Genomic DNA, 27304 nt, shown 5'->3' with positions numbered 1-27304 from the left:
CAAGCACGTGCACCATCACCACTACATGAGATGAGTGAGTGTTGTGTTTACACCCTGTTGTGATATTCCCAAGTGGTGAAAACAAACAAGAACAGGCTGCTTTTAGTTACATTTTAAGTTCTTTTTTTAAACACTAACATTGAGGTACAACTTCTTTTGCTTCAGTAAAGGATGTGAATACTTCTTCCAGCGCTTACACACGCAGATAAACACATATGAAACATGTCCACTCACAGATTCACAGTCTGAAATGAATGTGCCTCTGAACAGTCCCTCTGGGTGGTCCAGTCGCAGAGCTGTTGTCACTTCAGTCGAGCATTACTAGAACCATACATCATGATATACCTTTGCCAAAGACGGAGCTGCTGCACAACACAGTGACAGCATGTTATAACTACAGTATCCTTAGTTATTATGACATCATATATCATATAGGCGAGCGGGATCAGAGCTTTAGGATAGTTTATATTGTGTATTGCTCGCTAAGCCTCGGTAAGCTGAAGCAAGGGCGTGATCGAAGAAGATGGCTTTCTGTCACTCATTGAGCCTGCGGCCTATTTCCCCCGAGGACCACGGGAATCTCCTCCATCTGATCCCGCTGTTAGCTCTCAGCCAGGTCTCCAGGATAGCTATCAGCATGACGGCCCATCCTTAATGGCTCAAAGCTTTGCCTCATATAGAGAGAAGCCCACCAGAGTGCGTCAGGGAGGGGCAATCTCCTGTTCCCCTGTACCTGCACGGTCCCCGCAGACCCCCGGCATTCCTTCTACTCGAGCCCTCTGTGAATTCCACTGACAAAGCAAGCGTTTTACAAGCTAATGGTGGAAAAACCGGCCCGCCCCTGGGGCCGACCTGAGCCTCTCCTAGGGGAACAGCCTCTGTAACGCAAATCCTTCCACCTGCAAAAAGAGGAAGCAGAGATTTATGCCCCCACACAGGTACACATGCTGTTTATTAGAGGCTGCCATTCACACACACACACACACAAACGTTTGAGTGCATCAGTCAGTACATAGGTGCTGTTGTGACTGTTTCTACCTCAGTGATTTATAAAGGATGGAGTGATTTAAAGGCATATGCTTGAGCGGGCAGTCGCTGTCTGTTTGTTTACTGGAGTCCTGTGGGAATCTTGATGGGATTGTAAATGTTCTATGTGCAGCTGAAAAGGTTGGGGAGATGTGTTCGTGTGTGTGTGTGGTCCTCTCTCACAGACAGAACATAGAGCTCAGACCTCGCTGAGTCAGGCCCGTGAATAAAAGATGAAATAATGTATGCACTGGAGGAAGCATGCACGCACAAATTCCCATGCTGCTCGTGACTGTTTATCCGCCTTCGACTGAATATCTCACAGCAAAGATTAGAAACGTTATAACTGTATTATCGAAAAGTAGATCTCCACATGTCATAATCCGTCCTCGGTTGCTGCTTCAGTTCTCATGTCGAGCCCATGTCCAAATCGTTTTGTTATTCAACTGTTCATTAACTTTCAACACCCACTTTTGACGTAGATCGCCTCCTCCATAAGAAATACAGCCTCCTGTCCCCGTCAGACTTATGGCTTCATAAAAACATTTTACAGTGGAACTGTAGCACCCAGCCCTGCTGTCTGAGACCTGAACCCAGCGCCAAACTCCCTCAAATGTGTCCATCTTTCATTGCTTAAATAAGACCTGCTGTGAGGAGAGAATGTGGCTGAACCCTCTTTATCAGACTCCTAATCGCCCGGCCTTCACAGTGTCGTTCATAAACGCTACAGAAAGTCTTTAAGAGGACAAATAAATCAATATTACCATTTCCATTTTGTGGTGAAAGTGCTGCTGGAAAATACCAGAGGCTGAAACAGGCTGAGTTGATTGATGACGGGGAAATGCACTCTTTATCTCAATGGCGTCCATAATGAAAAGCCTGTAACAGAGAATTAGTTATAGTCCTCATGTGTATCTAATACGCCTATCGAGGTGTGGATGTATCAACCACAGAATGAGTGACACTCAGGCCTAATCTCTGTTTTTCAGCGTAAGCTAACGTTTATTAAATGTATCGCAGCGTCATAACCCATTTATCCTCCCATAACTCCTGGAAACGAGCGTGCCGTGGCCGTAGAGTAGCCACTATTGTTGAATCAACTGTGAATTAAAGCGCACAAAGCCCACTGGCACCTTGCAGACTGAACAGAGCACAAGCTTGTAAAACAAACAAACAAGTGAGAGCTGTGTTCCCCTCTCAGCTCTGCAGGCCCCAGCAGTAATCCTGACTGGACCATTATACACTAATGGCGCTGGCATGCTGTTTGGAGGTGGACTGCCAGGTCTATACCCGGCCAGGTCCCCCGTCTTTTTCACCCAGCCCGACGCGCGGAGCCGGGAAATGAACTGCTGTTGAAGGAGTCGGCCAGGGCTCACGAGCAAGTAAAGAGTATTAATCTCCTTTCCCACAGTGAGTTTGTGAATTACAGACATACATAGCCGACATATGGATGTCTCAGTGACTGAGGTGATGATGACCTTTGACCTTTACTGCTTGTTGTGCGATTTGATTAGCTGCTTTGTATCGTTGCTTGTGTGTATGCGTGTGCGAGAGCATAAAGATAGTTGCTCGAACAGTTTCTTGTCTCTGAGTTACTACAAGTCCTGAATAGATTCAGTGGAATATATTAACTTCATGCTAATCACCTGATTATTAACCGCGTAACTTTTGTTAGCGGTAAGTAAGGAGGGAGAGTGAATGTCGGTGGCCACGATTTACAGAGTGTTAATTCCAGCAATGAGAATGCTAGCTGCTAACGTGGTGGAGGACTTTGTGATGCTAAAACATGGAGGATCAGGAGGACGACAAGAAGAGCTGTCTGAACGAGCTGCATTAATAGCGTAAGTTAGCATTGTGAGCTAATAGTAAGCTAATTTTCTTCTGGTCTGGTGCCTTGGGCTACAGCTGCTAGCTAGCAGGAGTTGTGTTGTGCTCTTTCCATACTAACGTAAAATGAATCTGCTTTTTTATATCATTTTAGTTGTTCCTGTGCTCCTTTTGTATGCATTTGATCTGTTCATTCGTAATGTACAGATTTTAATGTGCTTGCCTTGTGCATTTAGTAACGGACATTTCAGTTCTAAATCTAAGATCTCAGTTTCGTTCTTTGGCGGCACCTATGGCGGTAAACGGTAATTGTAGGAGCACACTTCCCAGATATCCAAACAGTGCTGCATGTGTGACGTCCACGGTTGGCTCCGGTTGTAACTCTTGATTTTCCTCGCTGACGGTCGCTTTCCTTTTCACACTGTTTGCCTTCATCTGAGCGTCGAATTTGTTTCTTGTTCTTTGGATTTTCACTTATTTTTGAAGTTGTATCTGAAGTCATCGATCTTTTCTTTGTTTGTTCAGCCATAGTAGATTACTGTTTACTTGCAACACTTTCAGAGACCGGAAAAGCAGCCGCTTAGCTCCGTCTACCCTCTTTGGCAGACCAACCACTGCTGGGTGATGGAAAACGTGTCACTAACTGGGCGCTGCTTGAGATTTTTTCCATGAAAGTCACCCCAGACACCCAGTCTGTAATACTGTAAATGCAAAGGCTTTCATCAGTGGGCCATAGGCTCAATCACCATCGTGTTACCTCATTTGGCGATAGATAGTGACTGAACAAACAATTATTAAATGAAAATCTTCAAGATAATCACTTTAAAGTAAGTCTGGTTTTCCTGCAGAAATATCAGTTATTTTTGTTGCTGCTATAAACAGTCCGGCCCCCCGTGGCTCCCTCACTCATAATTCCCTGGCGCCCCTCCTCAGTATGACTAAAAAAAAACCTCATAAAACCACATGAATAAGGCTTCAAAAATATTTTCATACCATTCATTGAAGAGATTTTTTGCTTCGTCACTGACACATTTCATGCCGTCTTGTTGGATAGCTTTTGAGGTCAGAATGTGGGGTACTCCCTGTGAGGTTTCCTCTGGGCCACGGCCTCCTTGTGGCCCGTGCTTTCACCCTGAGAGACTGACAGATCTATCTCTGGTAGAGACTCACACCCCGGGTTTCTTTCAGGATCAGGATAAGTCTCTCACAGGAAACCTAAAGACGAGAAATCCCATCAGTCACGCTTCAGAAATAAGAAGAGTAAGAAAGTGTGAAGAGTAGAGGAGGGGTAAACACAAGCCAGAGTGCACATGCAGTGAAAGTGTGTTAAATATACCAGGGGATCATATTGTGCATGTGCAAGTGTGGCTGTGTTCATTAAGTGTGTGTTTGCTGTGAAAGCTGGTGCATGAAGCAGAGAGTGTGCGGATGCCAAACAGCTTTTAGGCGTGTGTGCTATAATCTCCACACAAACAAAAGTGTGTTCCTCATTCCCTGCGCACAGCCCCCTCCGCTCGGGCGGCCCACCTCAATAGTTCCCTTCCCTCCAGCGATGACGCAAATGACCCACAATGACTGACCCCCTCGGTAAAACCTGTAAAACATTAGCCAGCGTGAATAGGAGTGACTCTCCGTACCCCCTCCCCTCAGCGAGTGAGAAGGATTTATAAGTGGCCTTCCAGCGGGCGGCATGTGGCAGAGGAGAAGGTGCGGCGTGGTTAAACGGAGTCACAGGGACAAAAGGGCCAGACAGCTTGGGTCAGAACGTTGGCCTGGACCAGAGCCTTTCCACACTCTGGTTTTACTGTATACTGTACACACCCCTATTAATTCTCAGCACTTTAATTTCTATTTTCCTTTGCCGCTTCGCGTTACAGTCGCCTTGTGTTTAATAAAATTAAGGACAGTTTATGAAGAGAGTTTCCAAGGAGGATACAAAATGGAAAGTAAGCATTATAAGATTCTCACTGCTCCACTTCTCATTTACATCTATATATTTATCCTGATCATTTAAAAATATAACTTTTTCAGTTGTCATTGTGTCATTGATGTTTTAAATTTACATACTGTGGCTGTTTCTGCAGCCGCCAGCGCTAAATTTAGACATCTGTAAGGCTGACAGTCATAAAGGAAAGCTGCATTCGTCTACGCGTCACAGATAGAAATAGATTTTTAAAAAAGCAGACCAGAGGGTCTTAATTATCAAAGCACAAAGGTAGTGATTAATGGAGATCTAAAATGTATGTGAGGTGTTATATTAGTTCTCAAGCTGCTGCAAAAATATCCTCCGACTATCTCAGAAGGGAATCGTGCATGTATACATACATTGTTCATTGCTGCCATAAAACAAAAGCGCTCTGGTACCCGGAGATAAATCAGCTGTGTGACACAAATCATGAGAATGCCTCCACCTGGGGGTGCAACACCAGATTACACCTACTTCTCAAACCGTTGATGAGCAATATAGAGTTTAATTTGGCTCTAACGTGCGTGAAAATGAGCGTAAGAATCTAAATTGTTGGCTTCACGCTGCCCGTGCGACCGAGCCTTCACGGGGAGACTCGGCAGATTCTGACCTACTTTCTTTGAGTCTGCTGAAATGAAAGTGAGTTCAAGGCCCTCTGAGTCAAGCTCTGCAGACGTCAGAATATCTCTGACAGAAAGCAGCGATAAAAGAACAAAAGGGGGCAATAAGTAAGAAAATATTCGGAGACCTTGAGGCAGCGGGTGTGAGAGCCAGTGCTTGAGTGTGTGTGCAGTGCACTTACGTAAGCAGGCGTGTGTGTGTGTGTGAGAATTCATGACTTTGCAGAGCGAGCTGTAAGAGAGAGAGCATGGTGAGTTTAATTGGACTGAGAGGTGGTGCATAAAAACCCTTGGGTCAAGCTGATTGGAAATCCTGCAGACTGATCTCCTGGCCCTTCAACACTCTGCCTTAATTAACCCGACCATACTGTAAGATCAGCACTCTCTCTCTCTCCCTCCCTTCTCCCTCTGCTACAAGAACATCTCTAGCTTCTCGTAGCTGTGTCCTCAATGCTCTGAATTTGGGTCCCTTTATATCCGGTTCGCTAACAAGATAATGCAGCCAGGGAAGATCTGAGTCGACACACATCAGCTCCGCTCATATGAAGCCAGTAATGAGAGAGAAAAGAGGACACGGGAGGAAGGGAAAGAAGAATGGGGGCCTGATTATGAATGAATGATTAAGAAACAGTAAAATCTCACTGAGCTATATTAGGACGAGGCAGTTTCCGGTTCCCTTTCCAGACAGAATAAGTGGGTGTCAGTGGGTCGGGCTCACTGCGAGGCTGCAGGTCGATCAGTGTGAAAGCCGAGCCTCTGTGGATGCTTCTGCTGTTGTAAGCTCCAACCACTTCACACCCACACACGGGGAAGTGGTTCTCGACTGGTTACTGGCGGGAGCAAGTCAAACAACAAGCATGTTCCAGTAGTTTGTTTGTGCTTTGACACCGTGGTGTTTACCCAGCACCTCAGAGGCACGGCAGCCCGCTGCGGGCTGTGGACCGGTGCCATGGTGGTGGACCGGGGCACAGTTGCACACTGGCATCCACACTGCTGCCCTCTTAACACTTTGGGTGAGAGGCAGGCTGGGAGTTTGCTTGGCTGGCACTGTTTTGAGTCATGAGCGCGTGGCTCATTCACAGGGCATATTCTGGCTCTCTGCTCTCTTTGTTTCATTCCATCCACTTCTGAGTGTCCTTTCATTTATTGACCTTTATGCCTGTAAATGTTTCTTATTAAACTGCCATCGAGCTGACTCACACAACCTGTCAGGAGGACACAGTTTAAAACTTTAAATCTGTGAACCTTCCTCTTCGATTCCATCTTTGAGTAGCAACATGAATCTGAGTAAAGACACACAATCCTTGTTTTGGGCAAAAAGGCCGTACAGCCGAGGCTGACATGAGGTCTGAATTGAGTCTGCCATAGAAAACTCCAAGGCACTCTCTTTTGAAAACCTATAGCCAGCTCCCAAGAAGTAATCCTCTTCCAAAATGACAAGACTCCAAAACTCCAAACATTTGGCTTCGGCTCACCTGGCGTCGCCCTCAAGGGGTCAGCTGATCATGATGTCTTAAAAGATGAATGTTTTTTGGGGAATTTAGTCCTTTCAGGAAATTGCAAAGTCACAACTTCAACCAATCCTCTTGATTTTTTCTTGACCTTGCGATGACGTCACTTTTGCACAAATTGGACCAATCATCCTATGTCACGCGTCACCATGCATGTACATGTGCCGTTCTAACCTGGCTACCTAATCCAGCCTCGAGCTACAGCAACTTTAAGGAGACTCAATGTATCCAATGTCTTTGCAGCGTCTTCTTGTGCTCATGTATCCATGTTTATGTGGTTAAAACTGTTAGCCGGTCACTTCCGTTAGCCACTTCCTGATGCCTTGTGTTGAGGTTATTCTCCACTCGGACGCTGTGTTCCTAACTTTCCACCATGTTCCTGCAGTGAGATAAAAATCCATCTGTCTCCTTTAAATGGTTTTATATAAGCGCAGCACCCAAAATGCCGATCAGAACAGCATCAGTGTAACTTGACGTGCCTTGTAGTGCGCATGTGCAGTGAAAAATTAGCATTTGATGACAGTTTACTTTAGTTTCATTTAATTTGTACATATTTCACTTGGACACATAATCGACCGCAAGTGATGTCAGAAGACAAACAGCTGTCTCAGTCAATAGCTTGCTTTATTGGCGTGTTGTCCCACTTGCTCACAGTGGATGTGTCATGCGCTGCACAGGGAAAAAACCTTACATCACTGCAACTTGCAGTGCAATTTTTTAGAAAGAAATCAGGCACTTTTGGCCACAACAATCAATCAAAATCCTGTAGGGACTCATTATTGGTTCTCAAAGCATTTCAAATGATGTTTAATAATCCAGCAGCACGTCTCTTTCCAGGAACAATGTCACGGTGACCCTGGATGTTCCACAGACCTCACTGGATACAGGCTTCAAAACACAGAGCACGGATCCAAAGTAAACTGTTGAGAGTGAGGTTTGAGGGGTTATCCACAGTAACCGGGACAATGTTCCTGGAGAGACGCGCGGCTGCTGGAGGTTTTAAACATTCCGAGTTTTTCTGTGTGATTTTGTGCTGCTGTGAGCAAAACAAACAAAATTCCCGTCATGGCGACAGCGGTGCATTTGAAGCAGAAACCTGGAAAAAGCACCAAAACAACATCGACCTTATATATCATCTGGTTTGAAATCAGTGTATTTATACGATTCTGTTTGTTTCTGTGGATCATGACAGTACAGTAAATCTCCAGAATGTGTTCTCAGTGGAGCCACAGTCCCATAAAAATGCCTTCGCCTTATTGACTGTGTCATGTTTCTCTGGTAGCTGAGACTGAAAGACATACTTCCACTCTCAAAGACACAAAGCATATTTCCTCCAGAGGACTGGTTCCAGTCTCATATAAATCACAAGTATTGCTCTAAGTGATGGAAAGCCGCTGCTAGACCTGGCTTGTTCTGAGTTACAGCTCGGCATAATGAATCTCGCAGAGGGTGAAACAAAGGGCAAAACTTCGACAAAGTTATTTTTCCCAGTAGGTGCGCTGGAGCTTTAAGACGAAAACAAATCCATTTGGAAATTTCACTGCTTGGGTTGTGTGTTCGGCTGCCTGGAGGCGTCCATGAAGAACCAGGAGATGCCGCAGAAATCGTTCATGTGTGCTTTCACCTTTTCAGACATTATATCGGTGATAAACTGTCGCATAGTTTTGCAAAACAGGATAATAAAGTTGTGTTATTTCCTGTTATCGTTGTCGCCATTAGTGATGTGTTCATATTTGAGCTGCTTCTTGCTCTGCAGCTCTTTGATTCACGACTGATTGCTGGAAAAACAGACGATGTTTGTGCTGCAGTAATTTTTCGTAACACCGGTGGTTTGAAAGTTTGAAAGCGCTTCACTTACACCAACATTTTGTTTACTGATTTTCCAGCACCGGTTTGAAACATTTGATCACATTGGCACCAGACTGCATCCACTGTTTAGTCAGCGAGCAGCACCAATCCACATGTTTTTGTTGATCACATTTCGGAGCCAGCCTCAGAGGAAATGAATTCCGCTGTGGCCTGTAAAGTCACTCAGAGCGAGAGGCTATCTGCTCCGCTCGGCTTTGATTCTGTGTGGCTTTTTTGTTTTGGCACATCAAAGCGCGCATTGTAGACTTCTGTGTAGTCTGGGTCGCTCTCTCAGAGCATGTAGATGAAAGGTTGGGTTACATAAGAGGCTGTTTATGCGAGCGCGCCTGGAGAGCCTCAGTGATACGAGGACCTTCTAATGGAGCAGGACTCTGCTGCGGCCGTGGAGGAGCTGCTGCCAGCTCCTATACTGTGAAAGCAGAAAGCCCCGTCGTCAGAGTGTTACAGAAATCTGATTCTATCATTTACACCAATTTACATCTCATACATGAGCTCTTAAACAGCTGATTGCTTGTTGACTCCTTGTAACCATCTTGTATGGTTATTTTAATGCATGAGGAGGTACACGCACGCTTGATGGAGCTTTAAAGTGGCTCACAGATATCATCACGCTGACGATCAGAGAAAATAGACCCTTCATCGCTGCAGCCCTCGGGGTATAAAATGGGGAATGTGAGATGAAGATGTTTGTTGAGAAAGGGCAACCCGCTCGTATTGCATTTTTTTGCAGCCTTCTAAATGTCAAACCTTTGCGCTCTGTGGATGGTTGTGCACCGTGCTGCGTGTGATTGTTATGATGGTGACCTTGTTTGCTTGCCGTCAGGGTCATACACTCTGAGCAGAAGTACCCATTGTTGTCATCCCTCCAAAAACACAGGATGTAAACCTTCATATGACTCCTTATTTTTAGTTTGATTAATCAATGTATGACTGTAACTCAGTTTGACACACCTAACAACGTACAATAATGATTTTACACTTAAACATATTGTAAATACATCGTAAAATAGACAAATAACAAAAGTTTCCACTGAAACGACTTTTAAACAGAAAATAGTCCCTATTAAACTTTAACCTTTCCCACTGGTCAGAAAACCCACTAACACCCACTACACCACTTACAATCGACATTCAGACCCCGGTCATATGACTCTGCAGTAGACTCAGTAATTATCGCCTCGGCTAAGATCGGCATTTATGGGAACACAAAATCCGTGTTGACGCGCTAACCTCCGCCCCCTTTCCGGCGCAATGCTATGCTCCGTCAGTAATTCCTTGTTAACTCAACTACAAATTCAGCACGTCTCCGTCAAACATCGTTCCAGAGTTGTCGGCTCTGAATAGGATACACAGACTGAATGAGTAATAGATACAATAAAGACCTAATCACCGTAACATCTTCACTGTTTACTAACCCTGTTTCGGGCGTGTTTGTGACGTCAGAAAGAAAAGAGACCAGCAGGAGAATACTGGCAATGGGAAAAGAGACATTTGGCATTTGTAAGCGGGTCTTCCCGGGTCTGAAACACCCGCATTAACGCGCTAAATTTAGGAAAGGGGTAATAGAGGATCGGCTAGATAATTCAGGAAATCTTCTCTGTTGTGACACATTTCTGCTGATTTGTCAGATTAAATTTTCACAGACAAATGTTTAATGTCCCCAAAGAAACATCAGAACCGAATATCTTTTAAAAAACCTGGGACAGAACATTATCGTACATTGTTAAATCTTTTATTCCATATCAGCACACATATACCTGTGTTTTTACAGTCTGAAATGTACTTAGTAAACTACCCTACAACAAGGCAACTATAACAGTAACTTCACTATTGTATTTGTTCAGCAGCGCTGTGGGGAAACCCTCCAGAAAACAACTCTGCTGTCCAGACAGGCTCATAGCAAACCCACTGCTTTCCCACTGTTTTCCCTCCCAGCATGACACAACTCAATGACCTCCACTGACACACTAAATTACACCTGAATTATCAGTTTGGCTCTTATACTGAGCCCCTTGCTTCAGTGTGCGCTGCAGCAATTTGTCACAGCGACACGCTGGGTTTCTCAGGGCTTCCAACACCGGCGGGGGGGGTGTAATGTTGACTTGGCTCTCCTGCAACGTGTTCACTAAAAAAAAAATGGTGACAGAGCTGCGCTGATGCATTCAGTGACTCCCAAGAAAGTGGAAAACCGGTTTAAGAGGCCTGTGGGAGGACACAGTGGCTGGTAATTAGACAGCGTAAAAATCCTCAGCCTCCACCAGCCCCCTTAGGCTGTGAATAAGAGCTAAAGTAAACCCAACCTGACTGTGAAATAGCATTAGACGTCTGCGCTTAATGGAAAGTGAAAAAAATAGACAAAACCCATTTTTGCATTTATGAGCGTTTCCATTCCCCCCACACGTCTTTGCCTCTTTGCATCACCGCTCCTGCTCCTTCTTTTCTCTGCTACACTGTACTGTATATCTAAGTTGTTTTTCTAAGCAGGCACGTTGTCGGACGCTAACAGGAACAGGATGTGCAGGACTGCGGTTTGAACATGTCTCTGTCTCTGTTTTTCCCACAGATGCTCCCCCGCTCGGATTGGGACCACAAGAGAGGCTCCCGAGGATCACAGGTTAGCCCTGTCCGCAGAAAAAGAGACTAATAACAATAATGATAAACAGCTGACAGGAAAGCACACACACACACACACACACACACAGGAACGACCTCCCTGGTCTGTGTCGCTCGCCTACACACACCTTATAAATGACGCAAATGGCAGAAATCGTTGCATTAACAGGCATGCTCGCCCACTCATTTCAGCCGTGGTTAAACAGCATGTCCAGAGGTGTCACTTCCAACCAGAGTCCTTGTTGCACTCAGGACGATGGTCTGTGATTTGGCTTTAAGGCGCTGCAAAAGCCATTAAAGCTCGGGAATTGAAAAAGTTGAAGGACTCAGCACGGGGGGCACGGCATGCAGAGGGCACACACAGGTTTTTGAGATTACCTGTCCCATCTTTGGAGGAGAGAAAGTGTGTGTTTATGTGTGTGAGTTTGAGAATGGATGTATCGCGCTGCAGCAGAGCCACAGGGCAGGACACTGGAGTGCATAGAGAACAAACAATGCCCTTGGCGTTGGCATTGCCATATACAGTATGTCCTGTACTGCATGTTCTCCTATCAGAAGGATATCCTTTAGGAATGAATAGACAATACGTCACTGCTGACAGTGTCGGCTTTGGTAGAAATAAATGTGGTTGGGGGGAAGTTTAAGGGATTTTTCATGAATAGAGATCATAACTTTGCAGCACAGCACTGGCCTTAAATGAAATGACACACTGTATAATTTCCTAAAGATGCTAAGACTCGTATAGTGGTGTATCTTTCCCTAAAATCAGCCTTACAGTATTATCCGCTAAGAGCGGAGAAATATTCAAATAGCATGTTACACTCTGTGCAAGGCTCAGATCAATTTGTTATGTGGGGTTCGTAGGCAAGCACATATTTTTTGATTGATGTATTCCCTAAGCTGCCGTTTAGACTCAGTGGTCAGTTCAGTCTTTTTTTTTTGTGTTTGGATCGGTGCTCTGCGTTCGTCAGTGGAATCCCGTAATAGTCCAAAGACTGACAAGACGTGTAAGAAGTCCAGGCTTATGTTGGCACCGCTCTCAATCTCGGGCCTGATTTTCCCTTGGCTTGGCTCTCCTGGACCAGGTTGTTGGTCAGAGAGGCTGGTGGCATTTCGCTACACCGTGGCACCTGGTAGAGTGTGTAAATCACACACCCCGCTCTTTAGCCGGCGACCAGAGCTGCTTGATTGATCTCCGCTGTGTCGTATTCGCCAACATGGACACATTAGCGGGCTCATTTTCCAAACCGCGTCTTTTTCCCCGTCCAGAGCTTGTGGTGGATGTTTTAGCTTTTGGGAATGACAGTGAAGTTATGTATGGAAAGAGCTATTTAAATATTTGTATTCGACTTGAAAACACATTGGTTTTGGAACATTACCCCGGGAGATTATCGGAGAAAAGAGTGTTTGTAGGCCCGGATCTTCTGACTGTTATTCTAAATTACGGAAAGGCTGGAGGAGTGGTCTGTGAGGCAGACGAGCCGTGACACTGCAGTCATGTTGGAGACTTCTCAAAATCGCCATGCGCATTTTAAACTCTTGAAATCAGCATTTGTTTAACGGCCTGTTTGAGGGTCGCTGCCCTTTTTCTGGTTGGACCCATCGAAAAGTCATAGCAGGGTGTTTTTTCATTAAATCGGACCTTGTGGTAAGACTGAATTTAAGGCTGAAGGAGACTAAAAACACGCTCTTCTGACCGCCCTCTGCCTGGGAAATAATTGGACCTGCCATAAATGATACAGAGACATTAGCTATGCTCAAGCTCTCACTTTTAATGACGTGTAACAGTAAAACACCTCCGAGCTGGTGCCATTTCTCTAAGCAAAACTGAGGAATGACATTAACTTGGATTTATTTATAGCATGCCTGTTTAGTTTGCAGGATTTCAAACTTGTGACTGCACCCGCCGCAGCGCTGATGGATATATGTTTAACCACTTTTGTCATGTGGGAAATCATCGCTCACTCATCACCCTGCATAAGCCATCTGTTTCACCTCATGCATCTCTTTTTTTATATGCGCCATCCTTTATATCTGCATTTCTAGCTTCTGCTTCCACCAGTGTGTCTTTGACTCCGTCTCTGTCTTTTTAATCTCAGCTGGCTCCTTTGCTGAAATCAAACACCCTGAAATATCTGGAAGGAAAAACAAGCCTGTTGGAGATGAGATGGCTGCATGCTAGGGGTCAATTGGCTCGACCTCTCCCAGTAAATTTTTAATGAGGCGGTTATTCTTTTTTGTTTTGTTTTGATCCCCCCCAACACACCCCCTTTTTAATAAAATATGTAATGGCGTGTAATTGTATCCTGGCTGCTGCAGCCGAGGACCTGGCGCAGCACAGCGCCAGTCTGGACTGTCGGAGGGGTTGCGAGGGGAGTTGGGTCGCGGTGGGGTTGAGGAAGTGCAGAGCTGCTGGGCGTAGTTTTGGCTGTCGGAGCTGTGGCAGGGAGCGAGGATTGTCTCGGTGGAGTTTTGTGTTACTGTTCTGCTGTGATTCACACTGTATCACTGCTCTGTTATTCTAACTAGAGAACATCACCATCTCCCAGGCTCCTCTTCGGCTAATCCATCTCGACAGATGTAATCAGGGCCATTACGCTAACTGCACTGCCACTGAAATAGAAAGCTGCGCGGTAATGATTTTTTGAGAGTTCTGTGTAAATGAAATCAACCTCAGAAAAAATAATGGACTCACTTAAGTATCTTTTAATATATTCCCCTGCTTCGGTCGAAGCACATTCCTGCCTTTCTTTGCCTGTTCTTGTGAAGATTTGTGCGTGGGGTTAATTGCAAAATAAGCACCGCAGTGTGTGTTCGTCAGGGTGCATCTGAAGAGCCAGAGCTGCTTGCATTGTAAAAATGTGTTTACTAAGCGAATCAAAGACTTTTCGTTCTTCAGGAGGCCCCTGAGACATTTGTCCGGTCTCTAGCTCTCCCGTGGGATACATTACATTCTCACCATTGCACAATATTAAGCCCACATTGCACAGGCATTTTTACCAGAGGCTTCGAGGACTGCATGTTTAGATGGAGGGAGCCAAGGGGTTAAAAGTGCACGAAGTGGTCCGCCTCTGAAATTACAAAAATGTGAGCTCTCTGTCCTTGTATATCATTAATAATCATCATTAGACAGAAGGATCAGGGTTTTGTTTGTTGCACCAAATACACTCCATCCGTCTCCTGCAGAGTTACTGGCAACAGACTATGTGGACACAGCACAAACACCAACAATCATATTTCCATTGCTCAGTGTTGATGCAACAGCCGACAGAGTTGAAATGAATGTTTTACACAAGCACTTTTACTGTACACGTTTAAGTATCGTACATGCACGTTTATGACATGCTTTCATAGATGGATGTTAATTCAGGACTGATGATTATTTGCAAATATTATTGGTCAATCTTTGTTGCACATTTCTGCAACTAAGTGCAGGACAAACAGCTTTTCACTCTTCTGGAGTGACTGCTGGTTTGTTTTGACTGTCCCTTGCTTTGGTTTACATGAACTGCAGCGTGGGTGTTAATCTATGGCATGTCTATTGACGTGCCGTTCCAAACAGTGTTAACACAGGCACTTAAGACAATTAAACTGTTGTTTTTCCAAGTAAAATGTCATAACAGAAAACTCATACATGGTAAAGTATATAACTTGGCTTGTTTAGGAGCCATAAAAACTGTTTATTGATGTCAGTGGTCAGTTTTATCAAATGTAGAATATTTGGGGCTTGTGACCGAATATCACACAGATTTGTGGTAGTTTTGTGTGCAGAGGTGCTGGCACAAGGGCCTGGATTAGGAGGATCAGTGGGTGTGTCAAGGGCTGGCATTAGTCAAATCTGGAACGTCTGCCGGTTAAAAGCAAAAGATTTGCCACAAAAATCCCAAACGGCTGAAAGAATGCACACGCTCCCAAATGTTTACTTTTTGAAGTGCAAGGTCAGTTAATCCGTTTGAACAAATAAAACAGATCTGCTTTGTTGCTGAGAATTTGGCAAGTAGAAAAACACAACTCTCATGTCTCTAAGGTTAAAATGAATCTAGAACAAGTTGTTCTACAGCGAGCTAGCTGGCTGTAGCTACTTTAAGCTAATTGTAGCCTTAGCTTTTCACCGCTAGCTTAGCTCTGTCCAGAGTAAACAAACAAGATTTAATGTGTTGTTGGGTGAGCTTAAGAGGAGCTGGTTAACACTTTCTTTTTCCTTTGGGTAGCGCAAGACTTTCTGTTACCCTTTGTCTCCTGTTTTTGCGCTAAACTGAAGTTGTTAGTTCCAGCTTCATGTTTAGGCTACTGTAAATATATGACAGTGGTAAAAATGTTCATAATATTAAGAAGAAAGTGAAAACATTTATTTCCCAACATGTTAATATTACTACTCTGTAGTGTGTGCTTTCTTGCTGAGGGGTTTGACAAGTAGAAATATACAACTCTCACGTCTGTAAGGTTTAAATTAATCTAGAAACTGTTATTCTACAGCTAGCTAACTAGCACGAGCTAGCTTGCTGGCTGTAGCTGGCCTAAGCTAGCTGTTACCCTAGCTGTCTCCAGTCTGCGTGCTAATCTAGCGCACATCTAGCTGAAGCTTCATCTTAATTATAAGAGTGATATAAATCTTCATAACTGTTCAAGACAAGCGAATACATTGATTTCCCAAAATGTCTGTAGGCTACGGCTACTGCTATCCTGTAAACATCCTCCTGTGCTGCAAAGTCAGGACAGTGCGTTAAGTTTTTTCACTGTTCCAGAAAAAAAGATCCTGGAAAAGTTTTATGGTTGCGTCCTGCATTTTCAACAATAATCTGTCTGAAATGTTATCCAGAATCAAATATCAAAAGCCAATGTAAATTCAGTGGGCTGTTGAGCAACTCATCTTATGAGCTAATGTATGACCCTAACCAGATGAGGGTTTGTCAGTTGGTCATTTTGCCAACATGCAGGCCTCCTGCTTCCAGCTGTTTAATGGCCACCTTTTGTGTGTGTATGTTGCTGTTTCACTTGTAAACCTAGGAATGATTAATTATTTTCCAACCAAGGAAGCTCTTGTTTTAATGATCAAAGGCAACCTAACTCTTTTTGTTCTATATTAAAGTAGTTTCTCTCATATCTCCTCCGCAGCACTCTCAGAGGTGCTGAAGCCCTGACTAACTTTAAAGGGTGTACTTCTCAGAAAAATCTCTTCAGAGCGGAGTGTGAGCCAGTGGCAGACGGTTGTTGACAGTTCCCAGATGTGAATGTGTGTTACTATGAATGTGGTGTAGGGCAGCAGTAAAAAGGAGCATGAATGCTTGGGGAGCCATTTAGAAATAAGTCATTAAACACATATACAGCCTCACCGGGAGTGTAAAATACATTGGCTTTAATCAGAGCTTTTAATGGAATTTACAAACACTGCAGATGTGTCCAAGGTAAGAGCATTCGCCATGGTCTTAGAAAAATATTGCGAGTTTTGTAACGCTCCATCATAACATCTGTCCAAAAGCTTTTTTCTGAGATACTCAGTGCTTTTTCCCAGGCAGGGGTCCCACTGTGGGGCTCATATGAGATCCATCCCCTGAGAGAGCGAAGCCGGCTGCAGCAGAGGTGGCCATGGCTGATGAATGAAACTGATCATCTAACCTGACAGGAAACGCTTATATAACCTTATGATATTATGTAACCTACTCACAGTTTGATCTGTTACAGGAGGTGCACTGATGACTCCAAAGTTTAAGGTTGCAGATTGTTCAAAGATTAGGAAAATCAGGAGGTATCCTCAAGCCAAGATGCAACTTTTAATGGATTCATAAAAGCTTGAGCCAGGGAGGGTCGGGACTTTTCATTCTTTATCTCTCCCTGCAGTCGGCTTTGTTTAGAAGCTTAAACAAACATTGTGTCGAGAGCTTCAAGGGTAGGTAGATGATTTTAACAGGTTATTTTTGTCGAATGCTGCAATCTGTATATCGTAGCAGCTTTACAAAAAGTAATGGCGCAATTTCAGATTCCCACTGTGTCCCAAAGCTGTATCGAATGCTACCCATGAATGGCGCCTTCACCACACTTTACTTTTCATGTCAAGTTTTGTGCAGAAATTTGGTTACTCCAAGTTTAAAATCGAACCCAACACATTAATCATTCCCTCCACTTTCATGGCCTTTCAGTTCCTACGCTGGTGTGAGTCAAGCTTAGTTACACAGTGCTCATCCTCCTTGTAAAAGTGTGTTTATCTGAGGGCACGTACTGCATGCTCAGGATGATGCTTCGGTACAGTTTGTAGGAGTCGCACATGAGTTTTTGTGTGTGTTTGGAGACGCTAAGACGCAGCCAGATGGTCTCCAGCAGCTTTATTCTTCCTAAACCACCCCTCTTTAGCAAACTCCTAAATCAGCCTGCAAATGAGCTGAGAGACAGGTGTTTACACCTTACCCCCCCAGCATGCATTAGAGCGTGCTATAGGAGAGGGGAGCGGGAGAAGGGAAGAGAAAAGGAGGGATGAAAGGAGTACAATCGTCGTCTGTCCAGAAATGTTCCATCATGTGTCCCAGCGGACGTCTCCTTGTCTGTGGATGACATTAGCTCGGTCCCGGTGCTGGTCATGTGTCAGATTTATCAATAAATGTATGTCATCATGCAGGAATGGCCTCACACCTGGTGAACACACGCCTATTGTATTTCTGCAGACCGATAGGAAACATGTAAAAAAATAAAGTGACTTATCTGATGTGACTTTCAGGTCAGCCTCTTGCCACTCAGCCAGTGTAAACACAGTAAAAGTTTGTGTCTGGCAGCCGGTGTCAAAGTGAACGAGACATTGGGGCAGAAAAATCTGATAACATTCTTCGGGGGAAAACTCGTGAAGGTATTAGATAAACTCGCTTACGGTCCAGACTAACCTGTGTGTAGTTGTGGTTGTTCAACTTTTCTAGTCGCAGCAATTAAGAGTAGGTTTTGAACTTTTCACTTCACCCTGCAAAAACAAGGCCGGCCCGCACGACGCCGCCGCTGCTGCCTTCAAAGCTGCGGGGCAGACGCTCAGGAACAGTCCGTGTCTGTTGGCCGTTTGAGGGGTCAGGAGCGAAGAGGTCAACGGTCAGGTTCTTGCTGAGACATTGCTAATGAGTCCATTCATTAGACATCAAGTATTGCACAGCTGTTTTAAGCATGTTTCACCTCATGTTGTTCAGATGTATGAAAGGCTGCTCCTTCTAAGTGAAGCAGCAACCCCCCCGCTCGTCGTGTTGTTGCTTTCTCTGCGCTACAAGGAGCCATATATGGTGGAGAATAAAGCATTGAGTGTGCGAGCGGATGGAAGTGTGCGCGTGTGTGAGCGCCTTGGTGTGATACCGTTAATATAATACACTCTTCAAAGCTTGGCAGTATCTCAGTCTGACACTGTGATTAAATGCGTCGTCTTTATTAGCGGTCCAAAATCAATTGGCTATTGTTCTCTTATTTTCATATTGTTCGTTTTGGCTATTGTTTAAGGATATCGTCGGTTTTATTTTGTGCCATGTTGGTTTTTCCCTGAGCTAAGTGCACTTTTGAAAAATGATTAGGTTACGGCCGAGTGCGCTGTCATTGTTCTCATATGATCTATTGATACATGAATGTTATATTTTGCAGCTGGACGATAAGCCTCCCACATGCAGACTGTGGAGGCTTCAAATTAGTCTTTGTTAATACAGCTGTAGATGTAGCTGTGATATAAAACTTTATGAGTAAAGAAAGAATGGTGAGAGAAAAGCACCACATTTGAAATTATGTTAGAATTACTAACAAAATGTATCAAAAGTAAAAGCACTCATTATGTAGGTAGAATGGCCTCCATCAGTGTCATACTATGATATTTGATTGTTAGCTACAGACAGCATCGTCAAGAACAAGTGTCTGTTTTTGTCAAAAGATATATCTGACTCTTTATCTGCTTGATGGATCACTTTGTTTACCAACTAGTTACTAGCTTGTCATTTGGTGCTGTGCAGGGAGTTTGCACAGCGGGTCCGACAGGTGAGCCGTAAAAAAGGACACTGATACGAGCAGGGAGACCACAGACTGTATGTAAGAGGTGGATGCAGCTTCTAGAGTCTGAAAAGTGAAGCCAATGCAGAAGTGCCTTAAAACTGCATTCTTTCTTATGACCAGCAGGAGGCGACTCTACCTCTCATTTACATGAAAGTCTTTATGGTCTCGATTGGCAACTTCAAGTATTCTGCATAGAAGCATGATGTTGATCTAGTAAATTACGGTCACAAATAAAGTAAAAAAAACAAAAAAAAACATGGTACCTTGTGATTGACAAGTTGCTACCTTGGCAATTCTGATTGGTCAATCCAAAAATGGTCATCTCTGCATCCATAAAAACAAGGTGGTGCAACCAAAAATGGCAAACTCCTCATGAGAGGCCTTCACAGGCCCCAAATGTCGTGCTCAAACCCAAAGAGACTCGGAAACGTACGACCCGGAACTGAATGGGATCTGTCTATTATTTGAATGCTGGGACCCATGCAGAACCGAGAACTGTTGGACCCGTCTAGTCGGTTGTCTGAGCAAAACTTTTTGTCCTACCTAATGTGACGTAGCCCTCTCCCCTGTGTCTGGCCATGCATATAATCCATCCTCTGCCAAGAAAGTTCATAAAACGCTTCCAGGTTTTCTGTTATCCATGTCGTGTTGATAAAAACACCAACCACTTGTTATTTCAGATTTAGAGTCCACTTGCTGTCACACAGACGGATGACAAGTGCGCGGCTCGTTTAGAAGCAGCATTGCCGTTTTGTTGCATCCAGCATGATAAAGATAACTATTTATCCTTTTGAATAATGATAATGATTACTGTTTCCCACGTCTGCTAACGTTAGCATTTCTAGCTTGCTATATCCGTGTTGCCTGAGTCTGACCTGTGATCTGACCCTTCACCTCCTGAGCAACAGCAGCTGGAGCACTCGCTCGGCCGGGTCATTGGTGCCACCTAGTGGCCAAAGCTGGACTTTGCTCGCACTTTCTCTTTCATCATGATCAGCGCTTTCTAATCACCGCCAGGTCTTCCCGGATCCACCCGGGTATTATATGTAATGTTGAACAGACCCGGAACCCGGGTTTAAAGAACAAGTTTCGATCTGGAACCAATTGCCCACATAAAATGTGGACCCAAACCCGTCCGTGTCCTGGTTCGGGTCCCGGGTCCTAGGGTTCTGGTGGACCCGTGAAGACCTCGCTTTTCGTTGGCTACATCCACTTCTCATTGAGTCTATGTGTGAGACTGAACCAGGACAACAAGTAAAACAATGCGCTAGAAATGCGCAAACACAGGGAAAATTTAGTCATGTAATACTAACAATAAACTACAGTATAACTTCGTTAAAGTTAATTGTTGCTTGTGTTGTATTAACTGTATCTAACATTGCAAAGTATATAGTCTTCCAGTTCTGTAGGATAAACTTATATTCGCCTCAGCGGCCATAATCTTTGTTTCCTGTTTCCCCCCGCAGTCGTCCGGCACCACTGTCATGGTGGACATAGCAGTGATGGGAGAAGCCCACGGACTAATCACAGACCTCCTGGCTGACCCCGCTCTGCCGCCCAACACCTGCACCTCGCTTCGGGCCGTCAGCAAACTGCTCACCACACAGCTCACCTTCCAGCCGCTGCACCGGCCACGGCCTGCTCCCCTGCTTAACCCCAGCGATGCCTACACCTTCTCCGACTCGGAGGAGGGGCCTGAGAAGGGAGAGAAGACGTCCATCCACAAGGTGAGGAAATGTACACTTTTCAGGTGTACTTTTATGGGATAAAAGTGATAATATTTCATCCATTTATTAAAAGAATTGTTAATAAAAAAGTAGCCAAACAAATATATAAATTTAGGAAACAGCTGGAATAATCCTTACAAGGAAATTCAGTCCAGTTTATTAAGACCCAGTGATTTATACACCCCGCAGTGCTCCACACACACGTTAATCCTTCAGCCCATGTTTCAGCTAATGAGTGCTTCCTGCTAGCACAGCTTTTAGCATCAAATGAAGGAGAGTGTTTTCATAAGTTGAGTGAAGAAAAATAGCGAGCGTCTACGGCTCAGAACACTGTTCTCCCTTTCACAGCCACAGCTGTGTCAACATGACAGATGTGCAGAGCCAGACAGTGTGTGTGTGTGAGTCGAAGGTGAACGCAGCTCTCAGAAGGTAACAAAGACGGACGAGTGTGTATCAAACAAACTGGACCCCCACCATGATTATGGATAGAGTTATTTCTCTGAGGAAGACACCGATCCCAAGAAGCTCATATGCGGTCGATGGCCGCCATGCCATCAAGCCCCTCGCTTGGCTGACAGGTGTGTTTTTACAGCGTCTGAACTTTGTAAAAGTAGCTAAGACAAACTGCGTCTGTAGAGTGGCCAGTGAGGCTGCACTCATTAAAACCCTGCTCCCGAAGGAGACGAAGTGCCCGGCTCTAACTGGCCGAGAGGAGAAGGGCAGGAGGAGTGGAGCTGGTTAGTGCAGGAGTGGAAAGCCCTGTGCTGGCTTTTCTGCCTCTTGGATAACAGTTTGGTGTTCATCGTGGTGCATACTGATGCTTTTTAAGCACTTTTTAAAAAACTTGTTTTCCATCATGTTCTCTGTAGTGCAAAAAAAGCCACAGCATCGGAAAAAGACATGTTGCAAAAGCATCAAAAAATATGAATGACAAAACAGGCAGCTACTTTTCAAACGTTAGAAGTTACAATGAAGTTACAGCAGCAGCTGCATTTCTTCTTTCCTTTTTCTGAAGATGACCTGCTTTTGCCAGACTGTTGCCGATGGTTCTGTGTGTGTGTGTGTGTGTGTGTGTGTGTGTGTGTGTGTGTGTGTGTGTGTGTGTGTGTGTGTGTGTGTGTGTGTGTTTGTGTGTGTGTGTGGGTGTGTGTGTCTGTTTCTGCTCCAGTTGTGTGAGTCTGCAGTTCTTTCATAAAAGAATAGAAATACTTTGATGAAAAATCCTCTACAATTGCTCTACTTTTTGCAGGTTGAAAGCATAGTGCAAATTTAGTATGCAAAACACAGTGATAGCAAATATTTTCTAATCAATGATTTTTGTAGAGACCCCAGGTGTGTGGGTCTGTGCACAGTATGTACATAAAGATTATCACATTCAGGTCTATGTGCGTACATGAGTAAGGACTGAATCTTCAATGCTGTTGTAGGTGCATGTGTTTCCTTCAATGGCCAGTTTTCAACCTCATTGCTACCATGGTATTATGCGGAGCTAGTGCCACTATGGTAGGAAAAAAATGCTATTTTGCTCTGTGCCTTTGGAGGACGCTATCCGCTTCTCCAGTGAGCCCTGGAAAGTCTCACCAAACCAGATGACGTAAAACACGTCATCTGGCGGAGGCCAGAGAGCTCGCTAAACTACACTTCCTCTGTCTAGGACGCCCGCCTCCGATGTCATGTCTCGTTCAAAATCGTCAGGTTTGAAATGTAGTCTGCAGACTTGAAGATTTTTTAGACGATCCCCCAGGTTATTCTCGTCGTATTTCAGATTCTGTCCCGCTCTGATCCGTTGCCTGCAGTGAAAACGTTTGTATTTCACTCCAGCGTCTCTCACTGGGCTGTTCCTTTCAGAGGGAGCGGCGCAATGCACGCTGGGTGTTGTAGGAATGTAGAACGGACGAAACCACAAGCTGTTTGTACAACTTTCTCCACAGCTATGGCGCCAATTTCAAATATTATTGCTTCTATAGATAACAGAGAACACCAGCTTTGACTGACAGCGGCTTTTTTTAAATAAGTATGCACTTTCAATGTGCAACTGAGTTCCCTTCCAAAAATCACAACAGTTTTCTGTCTCTATTATTCAGGTTATGGTCAAGCCTCCAAAGAGAAGGGAAGTCAGTGAAATGTCATTAAAGTGACATAAACAAACAGTGTGCATGAGTGTGTGTGCTTGCACTCAGTGTATGACTCTTTGCTGTGAATAGGCACATTCAGGATTTCGAGGCGGCCTTTACTAGGTCACCCTGCAGAAGTCTGAGCGGGAGAGAAAGGCTGCCATGTTGAGCGCGGCTGTGCCAAGCTGCTGCTGCATGGCACCGAGCAGATGGAGGCATCACAAGGGCACAGAGCGCTGGGAATCCCACAGAAAGAGCGAAGAAAAGACAGATAAAGAAAGAGACGGAGCGAGCGAGACAAAAGAGAATTACTGAGAGGCAGAGGCCCGACCATGAAATGTATCTGTGAAATGCAATGCTCACATTCTCTCTAATAAAGTGTCCTGAGGGGCATCCTTGGCACTGCTGTCTGCCAATATCCTCCAGTCAGTGATGACCGCAGCGTTCTCTCTGGATCCAAAGAAGAAGAAAGAAATCTCCATCCATGACAAATTGTCCAGGTGAAATCTGCAGCATCATTTGTTTCGTGCTGGGCAGATTGAGGAAAAACAATTGTCTCGTTTAGATGATCCATGTGAACAAGCCGAGTTTGATCTTTCAGGCGGGAGGACTTTTACAGCTCTTATCTAAATGCAAACACAGTTACAGCCGTGTTTTTGTCTTTATTCCCGCAGTAAATTAGAGATGCTAAATTTATAAGAATACTGTCCACTATTGTCAACTGTGTGTGTGTGTGTGTGTGTATTTTCTGTGTGTGTGTGTGCAGCGTCTGAGGCGGAGTCTCCATCCTGGTCTTCTGCGGAGGATCTCTTCCACGTGGACCACCACCACCTCCGCTACCGGCCTGCCCACCATCGAGCCCGGGCCCGTCCGAAGGGACCGCAGCGCCAGCATCAAACCCTACCATGAAACGCTCACATGCAGGTACCTGACTGAATGTCCTGTTTTCTTATACCTCTCTTGTTTTTCTCTGCAATTTTCTCTTTGTTTTGTTGCCCTGTTATTTTTCCTTCCCCAAAAGTTGTTATATGGAAACAAGTTTGCTTAGTTTGAAGCACAGGCCGGGAATCACACTGTGCAAGTTGTTCTAGCTGCACACAACTGTGGTACGAATGCTTTAAGGAGGACTCCTGCAATGTCTACGACAAGTATGACGCACCACTCTGAGAGGGTCTATTCCCAGCAGTGCGGCTGTAGTTTTACCAAAGACATCAGCATGAGTGAACAGTTGCAGTGCATTTTGGGAGAGGGATGCGTGCGCGCAGGGGGGGAGTCAGAATGGAAAGAAGCCCCACAGGCGAACGCATTAACCTGAATAACTAAGACACACCAAGAAGATAGCGTGAGCCTGCACTGAGTGTACGCATGTGATAAAATGGGCGAAGTGTGATTTTGTGAGAAAATTGTTTAAGGATGGATGCGGCTGAGTGTGCAAGCACGGGTTTGTGTGTGCATGAAAGCATGTTGTTGCGTGGTGGACATTATGGCTGGGTGCATTTTTTTTTTTGCAACATCTGTGGAGAAAATCTGTCCTCATAGTTCCCGTGTGTTCAGAGCAATATGGACGCATCGAAGCGGCAGACACGTCACGTGTATTGTTGAAAACACAACAGAAAAAAGTGTGTGTCTCCCTGCTGCCTTTTTGTTTGGCTCGTATATCACGCTGATGTTTTAAATCTAGAATAAACACGGCGCATTAATTTATTACAGTAGTCATTATTACTAAGTGAAACATTTCAGCGTAATCGACTGTGATCAGGGCAGAGATTGCATTCCTTACAATTACTCTGTGATTACTGTGACGTTATGTTTGGATTATCTCAGCACCGCTCGGGGGGAAATAATGTTTTTCTGAATTTCAAAGTGGTAGAAAATGGAGATTCAGCTTGAAATGTTTCAGCTGTGCATGTTTGCGTGTACTCCAATATGAGTTTTCGTGCATACAGTGTTTTTTTTTTTAAAGATGTGGGCGCACAAGCTGTACAAGACAGCTCCCCGTCTTTAAAATATTTAATATGCCTCGACAAGAAAGAGTCTGTGCTTGCTTCATCCCCCTTCTACAGTTTCTCCTCTGTCGAGTTTGTGTCACAGGCACGAAGGTCTTCTGACGGAGGCCGCCGCTCGTCTGAAAATGCAGACACTTCTGGGAGTCTGCGGAGCAACGTCACAGACGCTTGCGATGCGGCAAACTAGAGGGACAGTCAGTGTAGTGTAGGTTTGTGTGAATGTTGTTCAAAGTTGATTTTCAAATGTCGCATAGGAGCTTTTGTCTGCCCCTAAAAAAAGAAAAAAGCTTAAATATTAATGTGTAGATGAACTTCAGATGTCTGAGTCAAAGGCAGAAGCAGAAAACGGTCTGCCTGCAACAACGCCGTCATAAACAACAACTTCTGTGTTTAGTTGCATTTGGGGGAAGTGTGTGTGCAGACATACACAACAATACATGGATCTTGTTTCCCGCCTTCTGTTTTTAAAGCTAGTATAAAGAATTATTTCACAAAGAGCGATTTTCATTTAGTTTGAGCCTCATAAGGAACGACAGCGTCTCATGATTTCAGTTTCTTCCTACGAGCTTTATTTCTGGAGTCTGAGATGTGAATCTGCTCCCTCGCACACGTACCCGAACATCCTGCACAGCTGAACTTTGAGATTAAAACTAAATCACTTTTGCTTTTGCAAATGCCTCTAAAATGTCCTAACGATAGTTAAAACTGGCTGTTGTGGATGTAAAATGAGGCATGACTCTGCTGCTGCATGGCCTATTTCCCACCTCAGATTAATTTAGAAACTAATTTTGGAGTTGGAGAGAAAATTGATATTTCCAGAAGAATTGCCATCATTTTTTTCTCACTTTGGAAATTAGAAGGAAAGCCTAATTAAAGGGCAGCACGTGGCGAATTTCTCCTGTGACTATAGAGCTGGCCTATTGTACAGAGTAAAGTTATATATGTGATTTATATATATACAGTACTTGTGTACAGCTTCCTCTCAAGTAAATCCATCCATGTTGTTCCCAAAGAAGCAGCCAGCCGTTCTTCAGCTGTGTATGTTCAGTATTCATTCTTTTAACAAGATTAGTTTCATGAAGCTATTAATTGATTATAGCTGAACTGTAAAACTTCCCATAAAAACATGTGGCTCCTTTCTTCTGAGGTTATTGTTTCAGCTGGAGACGCATGCTAGCTCTTCATCCAGACAATACCTGCAGCTCATGGCTCAGAGACTCATACTATGTTTGCTGAGTTAACGGCCATACTTTGAACCTTACGTGATCTTAGATTCAAATATTAGATGCAGTAATATTTTCATGGCTTGTTACCTTACAGAAGAAGGGCTGCTGTCCTAATGTTTCTTTAAAAAGCCCTGATAGGTGCACTGCTTTGTCCATCAGGAAGGCATTTAGCAACTGCACTACTTCTCCCCTTCACTCACTATAAGTTTAAAAGTATTCTGATACCTACTTCTGCTCTGCTTTTCATGGTTTGGCTTCTTTGTTGCTGTTAAAGCAACTCCTAATTAATACAGCATACAGTGAAACTTTAGACAATAGTTTGTTCCCAGCACTTTGGGGAATGCGATGTCCTGTTTCAGCAGTTCCCCTGTGCGCAGTAAAGGTCCATAAATAAATATCTTTCTGGATTTCCCTGCACAGAGTCCTGACTTAAACCCAATCACACCCTGATGGGTTGATTTAGATGCTTACGTATCTCCCAACACAGTCCCCAACCTCACTAATGCTCCTGCGGCTGAGTAAAGTTTGGTTCCAAAGTCTTGTGGAAAGCTTTCCCAGAAGAGCGGTGGCTCGTATGGGAGCAGATTAATGCTCATGGTTTTAGAGTGAGATGTTTAAAAGTCACACGTGTCATGTTCGGGAGTTTGATTGAGTGCGTCGTTTGAGTTTCAGTGTTCTTTAGGACATGTAAATCTTGTTAAATCACTTCCTAAATATTTAACTTAAACTGTTTGCATCTGTCCAGACGGGCCTGTTAACGTCCTTTTAGCTGTTTAGTGTTTTGTGTTTGATCGTCCCTGC

At 44.4% G+C, this 27304-nt stretch overlaps 1 protein-coding gene across 1 annotated transcript in view; it reads left to right on the top strand.

The window, feature by feature from the left end:
- The window catches only part of LOC138613137 (cGMP-inhibited 3',5'-cyclic phosphodiesterase 3A-like), an 80375-nt gene that overhangs the window by 29830 nt on the left and 23241 nt on the right, over nucleotides 1-27304 (top strand). The window contains exons 2-4 of the mRNA XM_069686739.1: nucleotides 11383-11433; nucleotides 20897-21157; nucleotides 24038-24195. Of these exons, the coding sequence (XP_069542840.1) occupies nucleotides 11383-11433; nucleotides 20897-21157; nucleotides 24038-24195 (470 nt within the window). The remainder of the gene's footprint in view (nucleotides 1-11382; nucleotides 11434-20896; nucleotides 21158-24037; nucleotides 24196-27304) is intronic.

The sequence above is a fragment of the Semicossyphus pulcher genome, unplaced genomic scaffold (genome assembly GCF_022749685.1).
Source record: "Semicossyphus pulcher isolate SPU_LCO1_2020_fin unplaced genomic scaffold, fSemPul1.0.p SCAF_8, whole genome shotgun sequence".
NCBI classification, from domain to species: Eukaryota; Metazoa; Chordata; class Actinopteri; order Labriformes; family Labridae; genus Semicossyphus; species Semicossyphus pulcher.
This window is presented reverse-complemented; position numbering and strand designations above follow the sequence as displayed.